Source organism: Notothenia rossii (genome assembly GCF_949606895.1).
Source record: "Notothenia rossii genome assembly, chromosome: 9".
In the NCBI taxonomy this organism is placed as follows: Eukaryota; Metazoa; Chordata; class Actinopteri; order Perciformes; family Nototheniidae; genus Notothenia; species Notothenia rossii.
Genome location: NC_136907.1, coordinates 14731338 through 14756642, shown reverse-complemented (window position 1 = coordinate 14756642; position 25305 = coordinate 14731338). Strand labels below are relative to the sequence as shown.

The 25305-nt window shown below is 40.9% G+C and overlaps 1 protein-coding gene across 1 annotated transcript in view; it reads right to left on the bottom strand.

The window, feature by feature from the left end:
- The window catches only part of LOC307018856 (glucocorticoid receptor-like), a 72473-nt gene extending 51461 nt beyond the window's left edge, over nucleotides 1–21012 (bottom strand). The window contains exons 1-2 of the mRNA XM_079649333.1: nucleotides 20490–21012; nucleotides 17409–18691 (exon numbers count right to left, since the gene is read on the bottom strand). Of these exons, the coding sequence (XP_079505459.1) occupies nucleotides 17409–18682 (1274 nt within the window). The 5' untranslated portion in view covers nucleotides 18683–18691; nucleotides 20490–21012. The remainder of the gene's footprint in view (nucleotides 1–17408; nucleotides 18692–20489) is intronic.
- Between the last annotated feature and the right edge of the window lie 4293 nt (nucleotides 21013–25305).

The following is a 25305-nucleotide window of genomic DNA, read 5'->3' as shown; positions in this document are numbered from 1 at the left end:
GGTTAAGTACATTGATTTAACTTCTGTTAGACATCATACTGAATAAATATTTACTGTGAATGTATGCAAAAATGTATGGCATATAGCTGTCTAACAGAAGTTAAATCCATCTCTCACTTATTCTGACAATGTACTTAACCCCAAACAAAAGAACCCAATAAAAAGAGTTGTTAAATAATAGTGAATTCACGTTGTAATAACAATTACTCATCTCTCTCGCGTTTTCTTTTTGTGATTTGCCAAAAGCCACTGTGTCAAGTGTCCTACTTGGGTTGCCGTCCGGAGTTGTCCAATATGGCGGAACATCTCGCACATGCGCACTGCAGATTGGTTAGTGACGCACGAGATAAGTTTGTGCACAGATGGAAGGCTGACAGGCAGGTAGGCCATCCAGTTATTTTAGCCGGGACGGCTAAAATGATTGGTCGTGCTTTTTACAGCGCTACGGCTTCCAGAGATAAAAATGTTTATGTATTTATTGTCAAAGCATTTCATATATTCATTGCTATCGGGACGTTAAGAGCATTCCATGGAATATAACAAAAAGTGTTTTCTGAAATAAATTACATACCCCATTGATTTACGACTGAAGATTGTCAGCTGTCTTCCTCTTCCTTGTTGTTTCTCGATACGTAAAGGCTGCAGCACCTTTGACAACTTCTCTCTACATATCAAACATACCGGTAAACCAGCATGGTTTGCTGTGAAAACATATAACTCTGTCCACGCAGAATTAAATCCTGTGTTCCTCCGATACTTTTCTTTTCTCTGGTTTATCCATAGTTCGCTCATCGAGCCGGGGGTCAGGTTATTCGCCTGCAAGAAAAGGCGCTAGCGCGGGACCGTAGAAGGATGTGACGCATATTTTAGTTGACCTAATTAGAACCGTTTTGTTTTTTATTTATGTGTCACAGTATCACCTCAAAATACAAGATACGAAACATTTTCAACCATGCAACAAAATATAAATAGTCCTACAAATACTTTTATTTTATTTCCTTCTTATTTTTGTCTAAGCTCAAGGGAGCCAGAGCAGAGGGCTTAAAGGGCCGCAGGTTGCCGACCCCTGGTCTAAGGGAAGAGACAGCTACAGTCTTAGACTTTTGTTAATCACTAAGGGTTTCTAAGCACATAAGCAACACCTTCAGTCCAGGCTTTGACACATTAATAAGATCCATATTTATATCTGACAGCGATATATCTACTAAGTGCTGAAATATTTCATTATGGACTAATGCGGAGGGGCAATCAAACACCAGATAAACAGACTTAATTCAATTTCTAATAAAATCCAATCTTTTTTAAATCATTCACAGATTAAGCATGTAATACATTCATCATCAAATGTTTATTTTTGACTATAGTGACTTATTTATCAATTTTGAAATTAAATGTCAGAAAACATTTAATGACCTATACTTTTCCAGCCACAACAATTTCAAAGCTTCACACTGAGGGTTTATCTTGCTTTGACCACAGCTACAGTGTATGCAGTATCAAGGGTAACCCTAACTCAACAACCTAAAATCAGCACAAACATTATCAACATATCTGAAATGATGGGAACTGTTGTATGTTAATAAATAAGCAATAAATATAATCTAGTTGACCCATTGCACTTGTATTGTAATCTCCCAAATTGCTTTGGCAAGATAGAAATTGGCACGCGGTAACTCACAGCAACGCGATATCATTACAAGCTAAAGCGCCTTTAAATGTTGCTCTAGCCTCACTGAAAATAGACAAGCTCCAGACACAGAGGGGATTCTATTTGAAAGAATGACTGCATGGTGGCTGAGAGGTGGGTCAATATTCCCAAACAAATGAATGACCCAATGTAGAAAGAAGGGCAGGAATCAATTTACTTTCACAAAAGATTCCAAGGAAAATAAAATCTTTCAGCAGTTATTACATCAATACATTAGATTGCCCATAATAAAAGCTCTACATTTGTTGTAAGTTTAACTGATTCATTATGATTCAGCTCAAACTGAACTGATCCAAACCTCTAGTGGCAAAAGAAAAAGAGACAGAAGGAGAAATGGGTCAAATTCCACCTTATCAACCCCTCCAGCTTGACCCATGAGTCCTGTACAGGCACCAGTCAGTAATGAACATAGCCACCAACCAGCCTGTCAACTAGCTGCTTGCTTTGTCAGAATGATAAACACAGTCTACGCCTGTTCTCCTTCAGTCGGTGTTGATATAGCGAGACCAACATGACACTACCGATCTGGACAAATGGAGCATCACAAAGTCCACGCTAAAACTTACAAAGAACTCAATATCTGTGTACTTTACTTTTATACTTTACTTTAACTTGGAATGCTTTATTTTTTCTCTTGATGCTATTCTGCTAGATCAAGTGGACATGGTTTTGTAGAATATTGTTGAAGCATGAAAAGCAGGGGGAAATTAGGATTTGCTTTCACAGCAAAACACAATATCTAAAAGATCTTCCCTATGTTGACTTTAGAAAATAAAATGTAGCATATATCTTGGTCAGATCCATTGTTAAATCTTTAACAAACTGCTTACTTGGTTTATAGCAATGGTCTGGGCAATGCCATTTAATTAACTCAATCCAGTCCTTAGTGGTGACCTGAGACATGATTACTTTTAAGTTAGACAAAACAATTGACGAAAAGGTGTACATTTCCCCAACTAAGAGAAAGCAGCCCTAACATGCTTAATGTTCCTTTAAAATTCAGTATAGTTTACAAGGAAATACAATGTCTGGTAAAGCCATTGTGCAATATGTAGCTATACTGATAGCATTGTTGACAACTCTGACAGTTTATTATCTGGTCCACAAAGCTGAACAGACTCAGCGATCAGCTTTAAATAGCAGTGTATTTAGATGGAGCTTGATTTAGGTGTGCAGCAGTAGCTTAGCAAACATTCAACAAAAAGTGGGTCACCTAGGGCTATAAAGGCTGGACCTGTACTGAATCTCATTAATGGTGGTCTGACCAAGGCAAAATGAGGCCATTAAGAAGGTTTACCCTCAAACAAGCTTCATAAGACTTCACAAGGTGTGGGTCTGAACAACAGCTTCGGGGGGTGAATGTTTGCCTCCACATGTACAGTAACCTCGGTCAAGTAAATCATTGACCAGTCTATGGCACAAGGTCCTCTTTGTTGTCTGGTGACAGCCTAGAATATGACATAGCCAGCAATCAGGCCTGCACATGCATATGGAGGATTTTTTTTCCTGTGTGCGTACGTGGGTGCATATCTATGCTCAGGCAAAGAAAAACCTGATCCAACTCTCTTCTGATGCAATAAAATCCATTGCCGTCAAACATTACAAAAATTAACATAAAATATTACTTTAGTAATTTTCCTCAAGCAATTTTGACTCAGCTAACCTTGGCAGCACACCAATCCACCCACACTCACATCATTAGCATTCACAACTGAAAAAGACAGCCTACACTCGTCAAGGACAAGTGTCATCTTACGCCAGCTGAGAAAGCTCTTAAAAGGCAGCTCAATAACTATATGAATAAATAAATCAACAAATATCTCGTCAAGGAATCATTAAGTGACAACTCAAAATGCGTACTTTATGTGCTCCCTAAGGAGTTTTAGAGCCATAAATACCTACAGTATATAGCCAAAGTTGTGTTAAAAATTGGCGGGTTGATCTTGAACTCTTTCTTCAATGAATATGACTGGCAATTTCAGGCTCATCTATAATTTTAACGAAAAGCAACATAAATGATTGTTAGGCTTCAAAAGCTGGCAGGTCAGAGATATTGAACAGGAGCTGTAACTAAATAACCCTTAGCAAATCAAAGGAGATTAAGTTCTGGGACTCGAGGGATACATTGAGTTGCTCACACTTCAACAGGTCAGATGCTCGCTGCCAGAGGGGTCTGAACCTGTGGCCTCCAGCTGACAGTCTCCCTGGTTACTCTGACCCCCTGCTGATACTGATCAGGTGAAAGGAAAACTTCTAACCCTTGTCTCTAGAAAAATAACCCAGTAGAGTAGCAAATGTTACATATTCACGCCACTTTTAGCCTTTTTTGTACAGACTCATATTCAATGTATACTTCATATAATCATTGAATAAAGCTCAGCGTAAATTCAACCAGGAAGACCTTCTTTACTCATTCATTCACTATTTCCATGCCACTACTCTCTCTCCTCTCAATAAGTGATCGGGGGCGTCACTCCCCAGCTTAACCAATCACTTCGCTCTATTCTCACAAGCCTATCATGGCGCTCCGCTAAACCTTTTAAATCTGCTCTCCCCTCTGACAGCTCTCATTCCAGGTGAATCGGCGCAACACACAGACGGCAATCGTCAAACTAACCTATTAATTCTCAAGATGTACGATTGAGAGTATTCAGACTACGACCAGCTTCCAGCAGGATTTCGATCCGGGCCCGACACGCTGCCTGAGATCGCATCGACTTCCTCAAGCTGCCGCTCGGTATCCCGCAGCAGCTCACCTGCAGCAGTGGCAGATCTCCTCTTTTCCCAACTGCAGCAGCAGGGCAACGGATCAAGCTACAAGGTGCGTTCCCCTGCTCGAGCCAGCGGCTCCAACTGGCAACCTCGCAGATCCGGACGCGGGAGGAGAAAAGGAAACCGGGCCCCATGAAACCTTCTCGGTTCGCTCTAACGCTCACCATGACGGGAGCAGCCGCCCCCGGGTAATGGCGTCAAGTGCAGGCCGCCAAGAAGGCAGTTTGCAACAAATCCACGAGAATTTCCGACATATGTTCTATCTTTAGCTCCAAGGCTCAGGGTAAAGGTTCATCTAGTTTAGACACGCCGCATAACGTAAAGCAAGTGCATGCCCACATTCAGCGCAGCACTACTATCATACCACTCACAGATAATAAAAGATAAAAAAAACCTTAAGGACGTGCACTGCACATTCTTTGTTTTGGGGGAAATATGCATATAACTGGTGGTGGTGTCATTAGCATATCAGCTCACATATCATTGTCATGTTTCTATCCGAATTCTAATTGTATCATTCAATCTAAAGATCACAGGCACGTTTACTCTTGCAGGTCATGTTGTGTCACATGTTTCATTTCAGGTCACGTTCCATGTCAACCATCGTTTGACCGGAAGGGTCTCAGGCTCGCGTGAGCCAGGATGTGACATCCACGCATTTTATTTTCATGTTTGACCAAAAGGGCCTGATGCTCACGTGAGACAGGACGCGTCCATCCATGCTTATCCCACTCCACTCCTACGCTAGTCAATAACTGTCTTCTCTGTCCCCGTATAATTCTCTCATTATATCCATATATCACTGCAGCTAGCTTGTAAGGTAAGAAACCCAGTACATCTCATCTCATTATATAACACTCTGTCCTGAAGACAGAACCCAGAGTAACCACTAACCAGGATGACAGTCTGTAACACAGTCAGGAGACCTTTACAAACTGCCCCACCCCCTCGCACACAGACGGGAGAGAGAGATCTCGTCTGGATTGGAAAGCTCGAAAATACATCATAGACGCATGTTGTAGTCTTATTGCATATTAGAAACGGAGTTGGCTAAACTAAAACTGCGATATAATGTTTATGTAGCAATAATACATATGACATATTTTTGAAATGTCTCCAGTACCGATAAAAAGTCAGATAACGTCGGAGCTTAACGTTACCACTGTCTTCAATAAGTCCGGCCCGGGCGGAGCCCGTTTAATACGGGGGCTCGGTACCCATCCATACATGGGGAGAGGCGCAGCATATTGCTAAGGACTAAATAAGATGGAGGGTTCTCATCTCAGCCTTATTACCCATAGGGGATGAAGAGGAGTAAGTAAATAAAGAGGCCGGCGCTCCAGGGTCTGGTTCTGCTGTGCGTTTTTGTGATGTAACGGTAAAACATTTCAGTATTCCTCCACGGGATACCATTGTCATTTTACATCACTCAACCGGCGAAATACACACACTCAGTACATAGCCTACTGTAGATAGACCCGCGAATTTGCGGGCCAGGAATTTGCGGGCACAGCTGTAGCTACGTACTGTGTGTGAGTGTATATGTGTGTGAGTGTGTGTGTATTTCGCGGGTTGCTAAATGTTTTGTGCGTGTGTGTTTATGTTGACAAGGAGGTTTAATAACTGTGTGCTACACAAAACGTGCAGTCGGTTTCATTTTCATCGCCGTTTGTAGTAGAGTTAGCAGGGTATTTTTATTTTAACCCTCGTCCCAAATTCATCCCAAAATTATTTGTTATCCTCCCCGACACTATTTTTTTCGGCCCCGGGACGACGGGACGTCCTTAAACTCGAGCCCTGCTGCCAATCACTAACTTTCCTTAAAAAAATGTAATGCACTTTCACACGTCTTCAGTATTAGTTATTAATATTGGTCAAGAAAGGTAACACTAACAACACGCTGAACCAAAAGCAAAATAAAAGAATCCTTATAAAAAAGGGATAAATGACAACAAGTGGGAAATGAAAAAATCAAACAATATGTTTGTGATTTATGTGACACAATTTCTGAGAAAAATAACCGACATAATAATAAAAATACAGTATCAGTAATACAAACTTCATCCAAACAGGGCAAAGGGGTCAGCAGACTGAGCCAATCTAGCTGCTAGACACCACACTTCCTGTTTCCTGATAGAGTTGTTGCCAAACACAACAAGCACAATCCTCTGTTTATGAAGTGCAGTGAGTTGGTTCAGTCGGGGCTATATATATATATATATATATATATATATATATATATGTTCACTCCTGACATATCCAAGCTCGCTCACTGCAATTCGTGTGAACATAGCTGAAAAAGCATCTTGGGAAAAATAAATAAACTACCATCACAAACAAAGATTATTATTGCCTACATCATGTGCTCCGTTCTTGGTCCCATTACTGCATGCTTAGCTAGGTTACACTGGTACATAGGCCATAAAGTTCATGACAGATATGCATTCTCAAGAACATTAAAACCATAATGCCGATGGACATCATCATAATTCATTTGACAAGGATGGGTTTAGAAAGAATCCTGCTGGAGTCATCTACCGAGGCTCTCGTACTATTCTGAGTATTGGTAATCTATACCGAGAAATGCCTTGAGCTCACTTTGCCAACCATCCCCAGCCATCACATGATGGGCAATGAGGCATATGTGATTGCATATTCTGTCTGTTCATAGTGCACAGTATGTGGGTGTAATGTGATTACATACAGCAGATGTGTGAGTGAAAACAATGTTGAATTTAAGTAAATCTGAGCAAAGATTTCCCTAAGTGGAAAACCTGGCCACTTTAAAGAAGCACACATAAAGTGATTCTTTGAAGAACACAAAATAAATTGAATAGAAAACATAATGCAGGCCAAACTGAAAGCTTTAGAGATGTTCTCTTCTGTTGATCTGAAAGGGTTATGTTGCACACAATCTAAAATGTATATTTAAAGTTGGAATAGGTCATTCTCTTCAGAAACACTTTTTTTTATATTCCATGGAATGCTCTTAACATCCCGATAGCATTGAATACATTAGATGCTTTGACAATAAATACATAACAATATTTCATCTGTGGAAGCCGTGGTGCCGTAAAAAGCACGACCAATCATCTGAGCCGTCCCGGCTAAAATAACTGGATGGCCTACCTGCCTGTCAGCCTTCCATCTGTGCACAAACTTATCTTGTGCCCTCATTGGTCATGTACGCATCCGTGTGTGTTGGAGGAGGGGCTCTGTAAGGAAATCTGAAGGAAGGGGTAGATTTGTTCCGATTGTGTACTTTCAAATTCTAGCTTATTCGAGCTGGTTTCTCCATTCTTACTGTACCTACCCTACCTTTAAGTTACAACATTGTTTAATGTGTCTTTTTAAAATAAGCATACAAATATACAAATATACAATATACAAATATGATAACACATGCGACCACCTGTCATGTGACCTAAATCCCATACTTAATTAGCTATCTCCATGACATCGGAGTAAATTCCATATGCTTAGGATCTAGGAATGTGCTTTAAAGGTAAAGGTAAACCAATCTAGTATGTTGGCCTGAGGCACACTATAGAGCTATCACTATGGGCAGCAACGCTGTAAATATTGACAAATAAATCCAGCAAAATGGCACAAAAGAAAATTGGTAGTGGCCTGGATGGGTGTATAATTCCCGGGCCTGACTTATTGTCCCAGTCCGGCACTGTCTGTTATATAGGCCTGGGCTATATTCAGGTGACCTGACACCAGAGTAAACATGCCAGCAGCCACCAAAACAGCCTTCATAAAGAAACAGCTTGGCAGCTACGAAGCTTAGACCTCCTTTGGCCCTCCAAAGTCTACATCAAAGAATCAGGACAGTAGTGCTCCGATAGCAGGGATAATGGCCAAGGCAGAGATAGATTGAATGAAAAAAAAAGAGCATCTTGTTGGTGATCAGTCTTGGCTGAAGTTCAGAGCAAACATGACAGTGGTTAATACAGGTTGCATGTATAAAGCCTCTTTAAAAAAAGAGATTACAAATATAGAATCATTTCGATTTTTCAGTTCCACAATGACAACCAAGTCAGAGACAATGTCTTTCAAAATATGATGTTACACACGCCTTTGGGACTCAGAAAAGGCAGTCTTCAAAGTAAGGTTTCTTCACTACAGGATAAACAGTAATAGCATTATGGTACCACTCCACAACAAGTACAAAGCACATATCCAAACACTCAACATGTTTGTATCTCACGTGAATGTAAAGCTTGGGAACACATTTGGGGGAGAAGGAGAAAGCAATTTAACAGTATAGTGAGAAGCAAAGAGCAGTGAAATGTGGCCTTGTATACAGCAAAGGTTATCAGTAAGCCTATTAAGCAACAGGAACTCAAACAAACAATGTGGATTGAGGTTGGCATAATCTTGGAGATTACAAATGCAGGAAATTGAGTCAACAGACCTGACCTAGTTTGGCTTTAGTTTAGTTAATCTTCCTGTTTGGAAATGACTATCAAGAACAGTTTACAGGTCTGGGTGTAAGCAAATATAAAGAGTATAACAATATTATATTTTGTGAAACTGTAATTTCTGTTAAACACTCTATGGAAATGTGATACACGTTTTACATGCAAAGATTTAGATTGGACTGACTTTATCAATATAGTAGATGTCAGACCTTGAATGTTGTTTCCTGATTTCTAGATATTACATATTGTTACGGTTGCTGTTCCTGTCTGCTCATTAATCTGCCTGTGAGTGTTTTCAGCTGTGTGTGTAATATGTAAATAAGCTGCGCAGTAGCCCTGACGTCATTGGCTGCCCATCCTCTGGTCCGCCTCCGAAGATTCTGATTGGAGCATGCCGGGCCCGACGCGCTCCAATCGCAGCGCACAGCCAGCGCACACCTGATGTAGATGACTACAAAGCCTGAGGACAATTACCACTCTGGAGGCCCTGTTGAGTGAACAGACGCCTCTTGCATTTTGCTCTTCATGCTGTGGTTAATCTTGTGTGTCTATCTCCGTGTGATATTGTGTGTTAGTAGAGTGTGGAGTAGGTTAGTTAGTGTTTAGAGTATGGTTAGGATTTGTGACTGTTGCCTAGGCCTGTCGCGATAATCGATAAATTGACTTATCGTACGATAAATAAAAATGGACTCGATAACTTTTCTGAGCTCGATAAATTGCTGTTTACATAAAGATGTGACCAGCATTTTAGCCTGGAGCGCTGTGGCTGCCAGGCGCGCTGTGAGGGGGCGGGGCTGACACAGAGCCAGGTCAGGACACTCCGCATGCACGTGCAGCAGCGTAGCAGCCAAATTAATATATATAGCGACAAGCGGGAGACAACATGTGACTTACTCGCGGGGAATTTAAAGTGAAATGGAATTGGTTACAAAACCTAACTACACATTTCGATTCTCCGGTGTGGCAGTATTTTGGATTCAAACCAAATCAACGAGTCGAACCTATGGACTTGAATGAGCCGGGCGGTGTGTCGCATTGGTTAAAAAAAGGTAGCAACAAAAAGCAGGCAATACCACGCATTTTAAACCACCTAAAAAACACAACCACCCCATTCCGTTTTTCCAGCTGGGAGCAAACACGGCAGCTGGAGATGGAGAGCCCCCGCCCGACAATGCAAACATGTTGGTGTTCCTTGCTCGAAAACTTAGAAAAACAGATTTGGATATGGCCTGTTGAGGCATCTGTGTCTTTGACAGTGGACTGTACACTTGACTGTTGTTTTAAGGAGGGTTTTTTTGCTTGTGAGATAATGTGTGCTCATATTTATTTATTTATTTATTTATTTATATATATGGAGATAGCTCTGTTTTCCAGCCTGACTCTATTTAATTTATTGTTTTGGTTGTGTGTGATTTAATTAATTTATTATAATTTAATTCATTTGTTTTATTTATTATATATAATTTATATATTTTTATATTATTTCACATTTCATTTGCAATGTTGAATGTTCAATAAAAAGTTATGTTTGAAAGGATGTACTTGAATTATTATTATATATTATCATTATGTCTAAAATGGTCTTAAAACGGTGCCGACAATATTATCGTTTATCGCAATAATTTCCAGAAAAATGTATCGTCCAACACAATTAATTATCGTGACAGGCCTACTGTTGCCTTTAGTTTAGCTGTGTTTTGTGTAGACTCCCTCGGTTAGTTGTACCACTCTAGAAGTGAGGTTTTGTTTCGTTCTTTTCCCGTATGCGTTTAGACTCCTTTTTTAGAGTCCTCCTTTAGTTGGTTATTTGTCAACCTGTGCCCTTTTGGCTACTTTGTTTGTTTCAGGCTGTGTGCCTTCCATTTTGTTTACCTTTTTTTAATAATAAATCTACTTATAATTATTACCAATTACATACTGGTGTGTGTTGCATTCCTCTTCCCATAGTCGGGACGTACTGTAACATACGTGGGGGCTCGTCCGGGATAAATAACTAATTCCTGGGGTTATAACTGGGTTTTTATAGCTAAAAACAATTTGGTAAGGTTGTGTGCAGTTTTAGCTGAGTATGGCACGTTTCGATTTTGACTCGTTTTTGGTCTGTCCTTCTTATGAGCAGCTCGACTGGTGTGGTAAAGAGGATTTATATGAGCTAGCGCAACACTTCAGTCTCACAGTAAGTAAACAATCGTTGAAGAAAGAGTTGAAGGCCTTGGTGGTGGATGAGATGGTAAAAAAGGGGTTACTCATACTGGCTGCATCAGCTGAGCTCACTGTGCCTAATGTCCTGGCTAAAGGAGAAAGTGGTGACGGCGAGGGCGGTGGGCAGTTTAAAGCACCGCTCACGCCGCCTCGTTACAATCCACATCCTGGTAGTTCGGACTCTGTGGAAGGGAGTGATCCTGAGGTCCGTCTCGCCCGGCTTCAGTTGGAGGCAAAAAAAAAGGGGGCAGGACAAGCAGCATCACTTCCAGTTAGAATTAAGGAAGTTGGAAATAGACAAGGAACTGAGAGCGTTGGAAATCGACAAGGAAGTCCGGATGCGTCAGCTGGAGCTAGACTCCGAGCTGCGCGCATCAGGTACTTTTGGCCGTGTCGGAGAAAGCTCTTCAGTTCATTCTCATCCCCCTGCCTTCAACGTAGTCAAAAATATTTCGTTAGTGCCACTTTTCCGTGAGACTGAGGTGGATGCGTATTTTGGTGCTTTTGAGCGCATTGCAGTCGCCCTACGGTGGCCGACTGTAGCCTGGGCTCTGTTAGCCCAGTGCAAACTTTATGGAAGAGCTCAGGAAGCGGTTGCTGCTCTTTCGCTAGAGGACGGTCTAAATTACGACTTAGTGAAGGGTGCCATTCTCAGGGTGTATGAATTAGTTCCTGAAGCGTACAGACAGAAATGTAGGAACCACAGGAAGGGTCTTAATCAGACACATGTCGAGTTCGCCAGGGAGAAGGGAATGATGTTCACTAAGTGGGTTGCTTCATGTAAAGCGGTGGATTACGCTGCTCTGAGGGAACTCATCATGTTGGAGGAGTTCAAGAGATGTTTGCCTGATCGTATTGTGGTATACTTGAATGAACAGAAGGTAAACTCTCTCTCTGCTGCCGCTGTGTTGGCTGATGAATATGTACTCACTTATAAATCTGTGTTTTCTCCTGTGTATACCGAGAGGTCCCGCCGGGTGTCCGACGCCCCATTTACCGGGCCGTTGAATGTGTATGATGTAACTACCGAGGAGAGAGAGTGCCTTTATTGTCACCAACCTGGACATGTCATCGCCAACTGTGCAGCTCCGACGCATAAGGAGCAGCCGCAAAACATGTCCTCCCCAAAAGGCGTTGGCCTGATTAAAGCCGAGTCATCCCTTATCCCTGCATCTGACAGTGACGATGGTGAGATAGATCCCTGTTTCAAGCCTTTTGTGTTCGAGGGGTTAATATCCTTAACTGGGGAGTCTGCAGATCAGAGGCCTACTGTTGCCTTTAGTTTAGCTGTGTTTTGTGTAGACTCCCTCGGTTAGTTGTACCACTCTTGAAGTGAGGTTTTGTTTCGTTCTTTCTTTAGTGTGATAGAGTTATTTCCCGTATGCGTTTAGACTCCTTTTTTAGAGTCCTCCTTTAGTTGGTTATTTGTCAACCAGTGCCCTTTTGGCTACTTTGTGTGTTTCAGGCTGTGTGCCTTCCATTTTGTTTACCTTTTTTTATAATAAATCTACTTATAATTATTACCAATTACATACCGGTGTGTGTTTCATTCCTCTTCCCCTAGTTGGGACGTAACATATACAAATGCTGTAACACTTCATGATCTGATACAGCCAGCCAATTTTGCTTCATGGCATTGCTACCTCAGTCAATTACTACCCAGAGTTCGAAACAAAAACCTACAAAGCAGTCATCCTGTAAAAACAAAAATAATATCTGTCACCCACAGTTTCAAGCTACAACAGGTAAAGATAATGCAAATATAATAAATTAAGCCGGATGGACAGTCTGAAACATTCAAAACAAAAATGTGTTTGTAGCTAAGGGGCAATTATCATCATAATAATGACCATAATCATCAAACCACTTATTCTCATTTATGGTACACGCCTAACAAGTGCTGAAATGCCTCACTATGACCCATATTATAATTTTTGCTGCATAACATTTCCCTTTTTTTTGGTCCCTCCGATCTGTTTTTAAAACGGTGAATAAAGTGTCCACTTTGTTCTGAGGGGTCTATCTAGGAAGACCTTATGTTGCAGCTACATACAGTATTAAAAGTCAAGTAGTTTTGCTTTTCTTAGAGACATCAACTGGTAAACAAACATTCCATTTGGAATAAAATGCCACATAAATGTCTAGCACATTTTATACACTTTCGAACATTGCATATTGCACAGGTTTTTTTCTCTTGTTTTGGCCTCTTTAATATACTGAGTTTATGCTAATGTTAAAGTTACTCACATGTGAAGATGCTCTCATCATGTCAGGTAGAGCTTTAAAAAAAAAAATTAGACCAGAAGAAGATCAAACATCAGGCAGGCCTGAAATAAAATAAATATATAAATAACTGTGTTAATCTACATAACTGCAAAGTTGACATGGCTGAAAAGTTATATGAAGAGGGGGAAAAAAAGTCTTTACCATCAGCAAACTCCAGGTTAGGCACAGTAAGGTTTATGCCATGTGTGCTTCTGCAAGTGTACTTGTTATTGATGCATCATAAGAAAATATCATTTGGCATTCAATGTCACACAAAAGCTACATTTTCTGTGAAAAGGGAATTGGGGGTGTGTGTGTGTGTGTGTGTGTGTGTGTGTGTGTGTGTGTGTGTGTGTGTGTGTGTGTGTGTGTGTGTGTGTGTGAGAATGACATCTTGGTGTACAGTTTTTGCATGCCTCTGTGAAATATGGAGAGCTCAGAGGGGCCATCAGGGGTGAGTTGGTAAAAAGAAAAAGAAAAAAGACTGAGTGACAGTTCAAGCAGAGAGAGGCACCAGCACACCAGAGCCGATTTGTACACGTGGCCTTCCAACATCACACACACACACACACACACACACACACACACACACACACACACACACACACACACACACACACACACACACACACACACACACACACACACACACACACACACACACACACACACACACACACACACACACACACACACACACACACACACACACACACACACACACACACACACACACACACACAGTCTTGCTCTGGCACCCACTGACGCATGAAGCATAGCAACAGAGAAGAGTTTCATTACACTTTTTAACCCCTTTTAGGGTTGCGTGAGTATGATATGCAATATACAGAATGCTAAGTACTGTACAGTTAAAAGTTAATTCATTACGTAAGAAAGATGTGTGCAAATCAAAATTAAATAAAGCACATGTAAAAAGAGGCAAAATAAGCAATGTTTTCAGGGCCTCATTTCACCCTGGGCATGAGGCAACAACATTAGACCATTTGATTATCAGTTACATAATGAGAGAAGCTTGAGCCAAGCAACCTGAACGAGCCAAATTGTGTTCCAACTGTGCTGAGAATTCCCATAGTCTATGTATACAGTGATAATATTATACAGTACAATACATAGAGTCTGTTGCTAATGTGGTATTCAGGGAGTCAGTCGTTTCTTTTGTTTTCATTCCTTATTTGAGATATACTCAACATCATACATACACATATAGGAATGCAACAGCACTTCACAACATGTTAACTCTCTCTGCTTACAATGCACATTATATGGAATACAGCAGTGTATTGTGGTGTTCGTTTGTTGTGTTGAATTTTATCATATTGTGTCCAGCTCCTGTGCGTTAAGCATTCATTTGCATAACGATAATGCCCCATGTACTAAGAGTGTGAAGCACAACAGCACTGTGTGTACAATAAACCAAACAGTCTGCATTTGAAACAAACAGACTGATTTGGTTTTTTTCAAGCCACAATTAAACTAGATAAATATAATCATATCCTCAAATCACTCCTCTACCTTGTGCACCTTGTAAAACAATCTGCTTTGTGTCAGTGACCAAAGCAATGGGCCAAAACCATAAGATTTGTAAGTGTTTGTGGCAATAATCAAGTCTACTTTTATCTGTTATATGTTTAAAAAATACAAGAAAAACAAACAGTTTAGACCTATGAACCTTGGCAAGGAGACTTTTCCACAGTCTAATGAATAGCTGAGGAACAGAGGAGCATATCAGTGTGACAGCAGGGAGATAGCATTAGCTGACACCCGTGTTCATTTTGACTTGTTTACATAGCAGCCTGAGCCAAACACCTAAATGGCTGTTTCAGAAAGACAGCACTGACTCACATTATTACTCTGCATTAATCAAACACATCTTGTGATCTGCCCATTCATGGTCACAAAGCTCATAAATGAATCTCTCTCTTTCAAAGTTCTACTCACAGCCAGTTTTATTATCAGATCCAAGCTGAATTGTAGTGTGTCCACCAGACAATTCTCATTTTGCTTGCTGCATGATTTTCTCACAGAACTAAATTCTCAGTAAACAATCTACTGAAGGAAGGACACATTTACGTAACTCTGTGATATCTTCTTTAACAAGCAATGCATTACAACACAAAAAATCCCAGAAGGCAGAGCATGGTAAAGTAACGGTGAGTTGCTGTGTATGTGAACAATTTCACAATTGTTTCAAAAATTATATTTTTTCAACATACAAATATTAAGCAACCACAAGAAAATTATCTAGATTGTGGAATCCCCAAAGATAAGAAACATTTATACATTTCCTTAGTCAACAGTTTTTCTTTTCCCTACTGCCTCCTTGTAACACGGAAACTACGGTAGTTCATCCCCTTTTCTCTTATCTGCCTCTGCTGGCAATATGTATGTAAATAAAAAAGATTGTATTCCTAATGCAATGACAAATGTATTTTATTTTGTCATGGCATTCCTAAAATTATGTGATGTGGAGAATTGGAGGAATGTGTGTCCTGCGTCTGCCTATTGGAGGCAACAAGTGCCAGATGCCCTCCGCCCCAGGGGTGCTAGCACTTACCTTACGAAAAAAATGTCACAAACAAACATACACCAACACATGAGTACTCTTCTTTGGGGGTTATTGAAGTGATGTTTCTTTTGTACTAGAATCCCAGTGGAGAGCCAGACTAAATGCTGTGAAACCAACCGACTGCTTTCATTTCCCAAATACACACTGAAGGTTTCCTGCAGGGAACTGAAGTGCTCTGATACATCACCCTGAGTCTGATTTGATTTCAGGAGCATGGACAGGGCACAGATATGTTCTGTGGATGCTGGAGACACAGTGCAAACATATTTTGGGGGATTCTGAGGAGAACATATTCCGCACTTTGTCTCTTAACTGTCAGGTGATTCCCGTATTTTATAATCAAATGCCTTTGATCAACAAACGAGTTGCATAAAAAAGTGGACATTAATAGTCCAATCCAATGTGTTTGGCCTTTACGGTTAAATTCACTGTTCGAAATGGGGGGGAGCCAGGGGGAGCTTGGCTCCCCCGAAGAGGGAGGGAGCTCCCCTGAAGGCCGACTTTGAGATAAATAGGGGGAGCACAAATCGTGCATATTTGTGTCACACAGATTAGAAATGTTGAGTTTCTGTAAATAAAAGTTCTTGAAATAAATAATAGTCATTGTTCATTACAGTTTCTGAATATTTGTTTTATATTTGTGAATATTTCTTGGTGTTACCATCTGTACGTGGCGGCGCTGCATTCTTACGCTACTTACGTTGCTATGGTTACGGCGGCGATGCCGGCGCGGTATTTGAAATGTTCATATTGATATTTGTTTAACTCTCGCTTTGTAATAAAAAATATGGCAAAACGAAAACAGCCAAGCGTCACAGCTTTTGGATTCACAAACAAAGAAGCGAAGGAGTCTAAAAATGACAACGTGAACGGAACAACTTTTAGTTGGCCGGCTGTAAGCGGCGTTAGGGTCGAGTTTGACAGCTCCACACCGAGGGAGAGGCCTGCCGATGTGGAGCCTGAAAAGGCTTCAACAACGGCCACAGCCGCCGCGTAGTGACACCGTCTGTATTAGTAGAAGAGTGTTTTTATAGCAATTGATCGAATCCGCGCTGCTGCACCTGTCAACAGAGCGTGCGTGTCATATATTTAGTAGCAGGATGTGCACTGAAAAATAGGGCTCCCCCGAAAGCAAATGGGTAATTCGAACACTGGTTATATTGCAAACATGTTCTGTTATGAATATATGATGTACAAATGATTCTGACAAAATGTTTGGGTTCAGAAAAGGTGGCAAACCTCTAGCTGAGTAGCTGAGTCTAGACCCAAGCTGTCTAAGACTTAGAATAACCGTCAACTGACATTTTTAAACATATTTTACAGACAAGCAAATAACCTCTGAGCACACAAAAACAAAGTCAAACATTCCATGAATGAGAGCCAACACCAAAGCCACCACAGATGCAAAAGTCAACAGAGTAGGATAAACTAATTCCATGAGACTTACCTTGAGAAGTTGACAGAAAAACTTGCCAAGGCTGCAGCGGAGGGGAGTCCGTCGTCGCCCATCTGCAACCCGGACGACTCTCCGAACCGGTTCCCCCTGACCCAGGTCTCCCCCACCAGAGGCAGGTTTGGGTACATGCCAAAAGGCTCCTGGTCTTGTAGGCCCACTGTGGAGGATGGGTTGGCTCTGTATAGGTACGAAGCTCCAGCACCGACGCCCATAGGGGAAGACATGGAGCTTCCTCCATGGAGAGAGCTCATGCTGCTCTGCAGACACTGCGACTGGCAGAACCCTGTATTCTCCTGCTTCTCCTGTTTCACAACACCAGGAGTACGGATGTGAATGAAAGAGTCGTCAGGATCCTTCTCCTCCTTGATCATAACGCTGGAGAGCAGAGATGCAGGCTGCTGCTGGTGATGGAGCTGGTGCTGTAGAAGGTGGTGCTGCTGCTGCTGCTGCTGCTGCTGCTGCTGCTGCTGCTGCTGCTGCTGCTGCTGATGGTGGATGGGCTGGTGCTGCTGGTCCGTGCCGTTCACATTGTTGCAGTTTACTCCGTTACCCACCAGAGGCTTTGTTTCTTTTAGCAAGCCGCTTACAGGACCGCCTCCACCCCTGCTTTCATGTAGGATGTTATCCAAGTGTGCCACTTCTGAATCCAACTCAAAATCGCTAATTTCTGGCAGAGAATTAGGAAGGTCCAGGTCTTGCCACATTTCAGTATCCTCCATTAGGCAACTGCCTTTCTCATCTAAATCACACAGCCTTACACCCGTGTTACAGCTGTAATTTTCCAAGTCTTTATCAATAGAAAAACGTCCCTCCTGCTTGATGTGTTGGGGAAAAAGATCAGGTAGAGGGAGATTCCCCAGGATGGAGGAGACTGAGGTGTTGATGACAGAGGGGGCCGGACTGTTGAGATTGGAAATATTCTGTTTCAACAACGGCAGGTCGTCCTCAATGTTAAATACACCGCTATCCTGGTGTTGTTTCTGCATTCTGGTGATCTTACCCTCCTTCATGTCTGAGCCCTCACATTGGATGTGATGCTGAGGAGAATCAAAGAGGCCTCCAAGTTTCCCTTGGTCTTTGGTTACACCATGTCCATTCGGGGCCACTGTGGGCTGGGGCATAGACCTGGGACCGAGCAGGTGCCCTGCAGACTGGAGCAGTAAACCAGCTGTGTCACCCGTTTCCCTGCCTACTCCGGATCTTGTCTCCCCAAATGTCAGGCTGTCGTCTTGATTACCGTTGCGCTTCAGTCCACCCTGATCCATTTCTTTATCCTGACAAGATAGTGAGGGAAAGTGAAAGAGTGCACAACAAACACAGAGTGAGAGAGATTAGAGGCTAGGTTAGTCTATAAAACCAGAGTTGATGCAGATAAGATGATACATTCGCAGTAAGATGATACATAACCCAGTAGCTATTCTTTCTGGATCTGTCAAAGTAATGCCTTATAACGTCCGTTTAAAAATGAGTTAAGGTGCATTTAAAAGTGCACAAGTGCAAGGCTTACATCTACTACTATGAATGTGCCAACAACAATGTCTTATTTATTTATATTTTTCAAAAATGACAGCAGCCATATCAAATAGGCCATCTCCTCTTTTGACACCCACACAGTAGCAATATGGCAGAAGCACACATGGCATAAATCTTACTGAGCAAAATCATTATAGAAAAAAATGAAGACCACAGCAATTACATAACATAAAGGACTATAATGTACATGTTATTCCCTTGAACTATGCCCTTCACTCAAGTTAACCACCAAGTAGTGGGAGACATGCCCAGGCATAAGTTGTGTAACTGACAGTCCCTGATACAGTCAAGCATGTGTGCAACAACATACATCTGTCGAAAGAGATTAACCCACAATGGGCCTGTGGGCATTTGCAGCGGTCAGCAATAACTGCCTATCTCACTTTGCAGCAGAGAGTAAATTAACAATTCATTCAAAACTCCAATTTACAAAACTGGAAGTGTTAGTGAAGTGTAATAACAATGAAATGTATGTAGGTCAAATAATGTGGTAGAAACCTCTGCAACAGAAGCCTGTGTGCAAGAGTTCTGGAGCTCACTCATTTAACTGTTGATCATTAACAACGATATCTGGAGGGACAGAAAATAAGTATCCAGGCAAGCAGTCACTTGTGGCAATTTAACTTTGTCAAAGCCAGTGTCTCTGACTACATGACAAAACAATCCTTCATCATAGTCCTTTATATGCAGTAAATGTCAAATAAAAACAGTTACCGTTTAATAAAAAAATCAAGTAACAACAACTGCATAATTTCCTTTGAGTTTAAGATCAATACAATACACAGATTCAATCTATTTAATTTGTTTGTCGAATTTAGCATTGGCTATGAAATTCCAAGAAGACATGGTTGCATACAGTACAAGACAGCCTATGGTGCTATATGAGCCGCGGTTTACAGCACTTCCTCGGAAAATCTACTGCTGCTCTGTGTTTTAAAGTGAGGTAAACTAGACATGCAGAGTCATGTAGGACAAAGCTGGTTTCATTTGTGTTATTTCTATAGGTAGAAATAACAAATCTATCTCCCATGGTGGAGAATTAGACAGGTTGTTTTGGTCATATGTTTCACCACTGCATTAACGTCAAATTCATTTTGAGATTCAATTGAGATTGTTGTTGTGATGCATTTTTAGGAAGGTAAAACAATCCTTGGTATTTCAAAGTTTTTAAAAAGTTTGGAGCTTCATGACTTGCTAAAGCTTACTGTACTTTTCCACCGAAGAGCACAACACATCATTACGGCATTACTGCAACCTGTTGGCTGCGATAGGAAATTGCACTGATCGAACGCCTACAACCGGAGACCCGAATAAGCGGCACTATTTACATCACTTTCTGTTCCTTGCAAAAATAAGAAGCTTGCTCTGAGCGATGTTGGTGATATCAGTGGGTTGCACGGTGCAGGGCTGTCAGTGCGCCCACCACCCAGCGCCGGGGACGCACATCGTCGGCCTACATTAGTGGAAACAACCAGCGTTTGCCTCTCTCGATATGTGTCCAAAGGTTAACCAAGTGGTTGCATTATAAACAGACCATACCTGTAGTGAAAGAACGATGTGTTCCGCCGGTTAGCTCATCTCCTGTCAGTCCAACTTGGAAAAAATGTGAGAAATAACGCAATGTCCCCAGAGTCACACACTCGAATAAAACACCTTCCTTGCTGTAATGTTGCGTGGTGAAATGTCAAATGGATTCGTTGTCACCCCTCTCCTCGCACGGAAGGAAAACATCGTCTGCAATAGCAACTCTTGTTTAACTATAGTCAAGAACGACGCCGACCTGTCTGAAGCTGACGGGATCCACCGAGTGCGACGTGCCGCCGATCTGTCGATAACTTTTAACGCGCGTCGCCAGTAGGAGGGAAAAAGTGATCAATCGCTCACTTGCACTCGAGTTCAGGATAATTCCGCAATGAATCCACAGATCTGCGGCGCGATATTCTGCTCTTGCGCCATTAAACCCGTGAGTAGCCTACATTAAAGTTATATAATACAGCCGTGTTGCCCTGGCGCACTCAACTGCAAACTCAAGCAGGGCAGGGCGGACAGTTAGTGAAAGGTGTCAAGCTAACGGGAAAACAAGGGTCACTTCCGTGTTGTCCTTTCAAAATAAAAGTGGTGTTGTTGTAACTGTCACAGCGGTCACATGATCAACCCACATGTGCCTGGTAACATTAACATCTGGAACTATCTTAAAGAGACATTGATTGGATTTCCAAAACATACGGAGTTAGTTGGTTGTTGTTTTTTTCGTTCAGTTTTTGAAAGCGAGTTTCGGTGCTTTTATTATAAGGAAGATTAGCTGGGTTTCCTGCCGCCTTCTGTGTATATGTGGGGAATTGACGCAACTATTAGTTTGACACTTGCCGGTGAACGCCCCTATCCCTACTGAAACTCTCTCTGCTTGGGAATCTGTCAAAACGTTTCTGCATATAGCCCACCGTTTACCTCCGTGCACGGTGTGACTGAGGTCCCAGCAATAGGTAGTAATTTATGTTATGCTACATGATCTTCATCAACCAAACCAGAGAGTAAAAAAAAAACCTAGCTTTTTATTCTCAAGGTTCAAACCCCATTTGGAGTCAGATAAGGTTCTACGCAAAGGAGAGGGAGGTCTATTCTTCTCGATTTGAGAGCGTGAATTAATAGGCTGAATTATAATCCAACGTTTCATACGTCATTGTTACTCCCCCAGCTATAAATGTAACTCTTTAAAAAAAAAAACTAAGTTAAGAAGTCCTGATTTTATCACAATTTAACCTTTTTTGGGCATGTGAGGTCTCAATCTACCAGACTGCTGACGACGCTTAGACACAGAAGGTAAATTGTTGATACCAGCGAGGCATATTAAACCTGTTTGTTTTGACATCTTGTATTATACAGTAATTGTCATTCGTCCAGAGTTCGTTCTAGGTTGGAATTTAAATGTGAATCACAATGACATTGAGAGATAATAACAAAACAGGCAGTTGTGGAAGAAAAGAGGAAGCTCAGCCAGAGTAAAACTGTCCTGTCAAGGCAAGGAAAAAACCTGAAATAAAACCACCTTCAGCACTTTCAGAATCTCATATCTTGGGTCAGATCTGTATCCACTCTCAACAAAGCAGAGCTATAATTGGGAAGCAACAAACAGGGCGCAGTGTTTTCACAGTGAGAGGTCAAAGGGCAGGCGGACAGAGAGTAGCAGTCCTGAAACTTGAAGCATAAAACTGATTTCTAATTATGGTTAGCCTTTAAAAAATTAAATAAAAAAGTAATTGATTGCTAAAATTGATGATCAAAATTGCTAAATGTATTTTCTGTTAATTAACTAACTATAAAATACAAAGAAAACGTAACATATTTTAAAAGAGAGGCCATGATAGGCACAACATTGTTCTTCATGAATAGACTTTACCAGTTTAATTATGATCTTTTAATATAGTCCCAATCCCCTTAATGCACGGGCTTACTTGATTGCAACACAAATTCACCTTCACCAGAACAATAAGTAATTCAAGTAATGTGTGAGTCAACTTGGGAAAAAGAGGAGGAAGATAGGGGAGCAAAGGAAGTAAACAGTCTAGGCGGTGCAGACGGGCACAAGAAGAGAAACAAAGATAGGAAGATGCAAACCAACAAGCCAAAAGAAGAAAGAAGGAAAAGGAAAGGGGGGGCGGGCAGGTGTGGCCCTCCATGCAAGTCATTTAATTAGAAGGAGCAGAGTGTGTCCTGTGCATGTCGATGTCTCATTAAGAGCTAGTGTGGCTAGAGAGAGGCAGGAGCTCCCCAGGGCCTGACAAATCCACACTGTTCTCAAAACATCTCAGGGAACACTGTGAGTTTTTAATGCTGGTTGACAATAGGTGATCCTATTTACTGATTTAAAAAAAAAACTGGATGTGTTGTCCTTCATGTGCATACGTGCAACTGGGAATTCATGAAGAAGTATGTTAACGTGGTTGTGTAATACAACTTACTCTGTATTCGTAGTAAATGACACTATTCCATTGAATGTGCTGTTGTGAAGACAGCTTTATGTGGATGTACATTGATTAAAAGCTACTTATTTTTATTCCATGTATGTCTTGGATATTTTCTGTCTTTTATCATAGTTATAAATAAGGTTTGAGACACATGGGTAAAACATGTTAAAAATCTAACATGTGGGTCTGCAGGACTTTAACTTTTGATAGGCACCCAGGGCCCTCCACTTAATCCAAAGGGGCACATTTCCAAACCCTTTGAGTTTTTAATGCAATATCAATAAAGGTAGTTTGAGTAAAAGAAAGCAGACATTTCCATTGTGTAATTGTCTGGAAACAGATTTGTTTTCCCTCCCTTCTCTGCTAAAATCTCTAACCTTGCAGGGTAACTACTTGCCAAACCCAGTTTAATGAACAGGCGAGTTCTGAGCGGCCTACAGGCCCTTTGAAAAAGCCCTGCTTTGTAAGCGGGATGCAGCAAGAGTATTAAGGCTCAAGCTATTGCCAATTTTTTCTTAAATTGCCACTGTAAATCAAATTTAAAATTATAATATAAAGCGTTATAGCTGTTGTTGCTCCTGCAGTTTTTATTATTGTGAAGGATATGAGCAATAATGTTGTCTTCAGTGTTGACATTCATTACACTCAGTAACTGAGTTTGTGTTACTCCCTTATCAACACTTTTCTTCTTTAATTTTGCAAACATTGACACTTGTTGATTTGGCTGCCCTCTATCATTACATACAGTTGGGGATTTTTGTAGAATTTAATGTAATTAATATTCATGTTATTGCAATTACATTTAATTGGAAATCTGTGTAGTGTTTATGAAGTATGTATGTTGGGATTTATATAAACTTTGGTTTGCAAAGGTTTAGCAGCATTATCAGAAAATCTACATTGTATTGAGCGCTATTAAGATAGGTGCTGTTTTATGACAGCTTCATAAAAGGCCAGTGCACCTACACAAGACAAAGGTTACAGTGTAACTATGGTCCACTTTCTGGTCAAAGCTATGGTCGAAGAATGAAAGTGTAAAAAAAGGAACTAGATCAAATTAGCATGTTTCTCAGCAGTCACAGTGTTCTCCCAAAAAAGGATCCATAATATTTGCGCAGCAGGACTTATCTAACACAACAACTGAGTTATGTCAGAGATGGGGGAGGAAGCTCAGTGAGGAAGGAAGGAAGGAAGTACAAACGGGAAGAAAGGATTTTTTTTAATAAAATAGAACAGGCAGTTTACACCCTTTGGTATTTTTTCTCTGAAGCAGAGAAAAGCTGGGCAAGACAATGAGTCGGAAACTTGTTGGAGGAAGGATGAAAATGACACGGCGAGGAAGGATTTCTAGACAGAACAAAAACAACTTATTGCTCTTTGTAGATCAGCATTTGTGTTAAACTGCGCAAAAAAAACTTTAAAGCTTTCCGACTCAACCAAATTAAGCTTTTCAGAACTAATCCATAAACATAGCTAAATGTATTGTAGCATTCCAGAAAGAAATGCTATTGAGACACTAACTAAGGCTTAAGGCTTAAAATACATGATAAAGCACGCACATGTTCTTCCAAAACACACAAGGAGTGTCATGTTTTAAGTGTGAAGCTTACTTAATTGTAGCAGAATGCGTAAAAGAAAAACACAACGTTAAAGGGTTGTTGTTCTACAATAATGCAATATTTCTACTCTGCAAAAAACGTTTTCATTTTGCACATTCACTTGTACTTTTGAGGATGACATTACATTACCTTTATTGTTGACATGAAAACACCTCTGCATAATAAAAAGTGCTGTTAAAAATCTAATAACTTAGCACGGTAGCAAGCCTCTGATTTTTCTTTCAACGTACTTAAAACCATAAATCAGTTTAATATATAATGTGTGCTGGATCCAAAAGCACATTCTTTGAAAGTCATCAATCACCATCAGACAGGCCCACAGCTGTGTAGATAGCAGTTTAAAGCAAACCACTATGATTTTGGTTGCAATTATGTATCATGTCAATCTACAGCTCTGGAACTACTGTGAACTATACTGTATAATACTGTATATGAAAAACTCTTATGAACAGAGTTTTACGGCACGAAAGCTCAGAGTACAACAGTTGTAACACACCATGTGATACTACAAAACATTCAGCTGAACTGTTAATATTATATAATTGACTAATACACTTGAAAAGCCTAAAAACAGATGCAGCATCGCACATATTATTTAATGATATGTATGTATACATAACCCAACTTCACTTTACATAATCTTTTTGTGGTAACTTGTCTAACATCCCTTGCTTACATTAGGTGGTTTTCTTGCAACATTTCTGCCCGAAAGCAATGGAAATATCACAGCACAACTCCACTCCTATCTGCAATACAGATGTTCTAGTTATG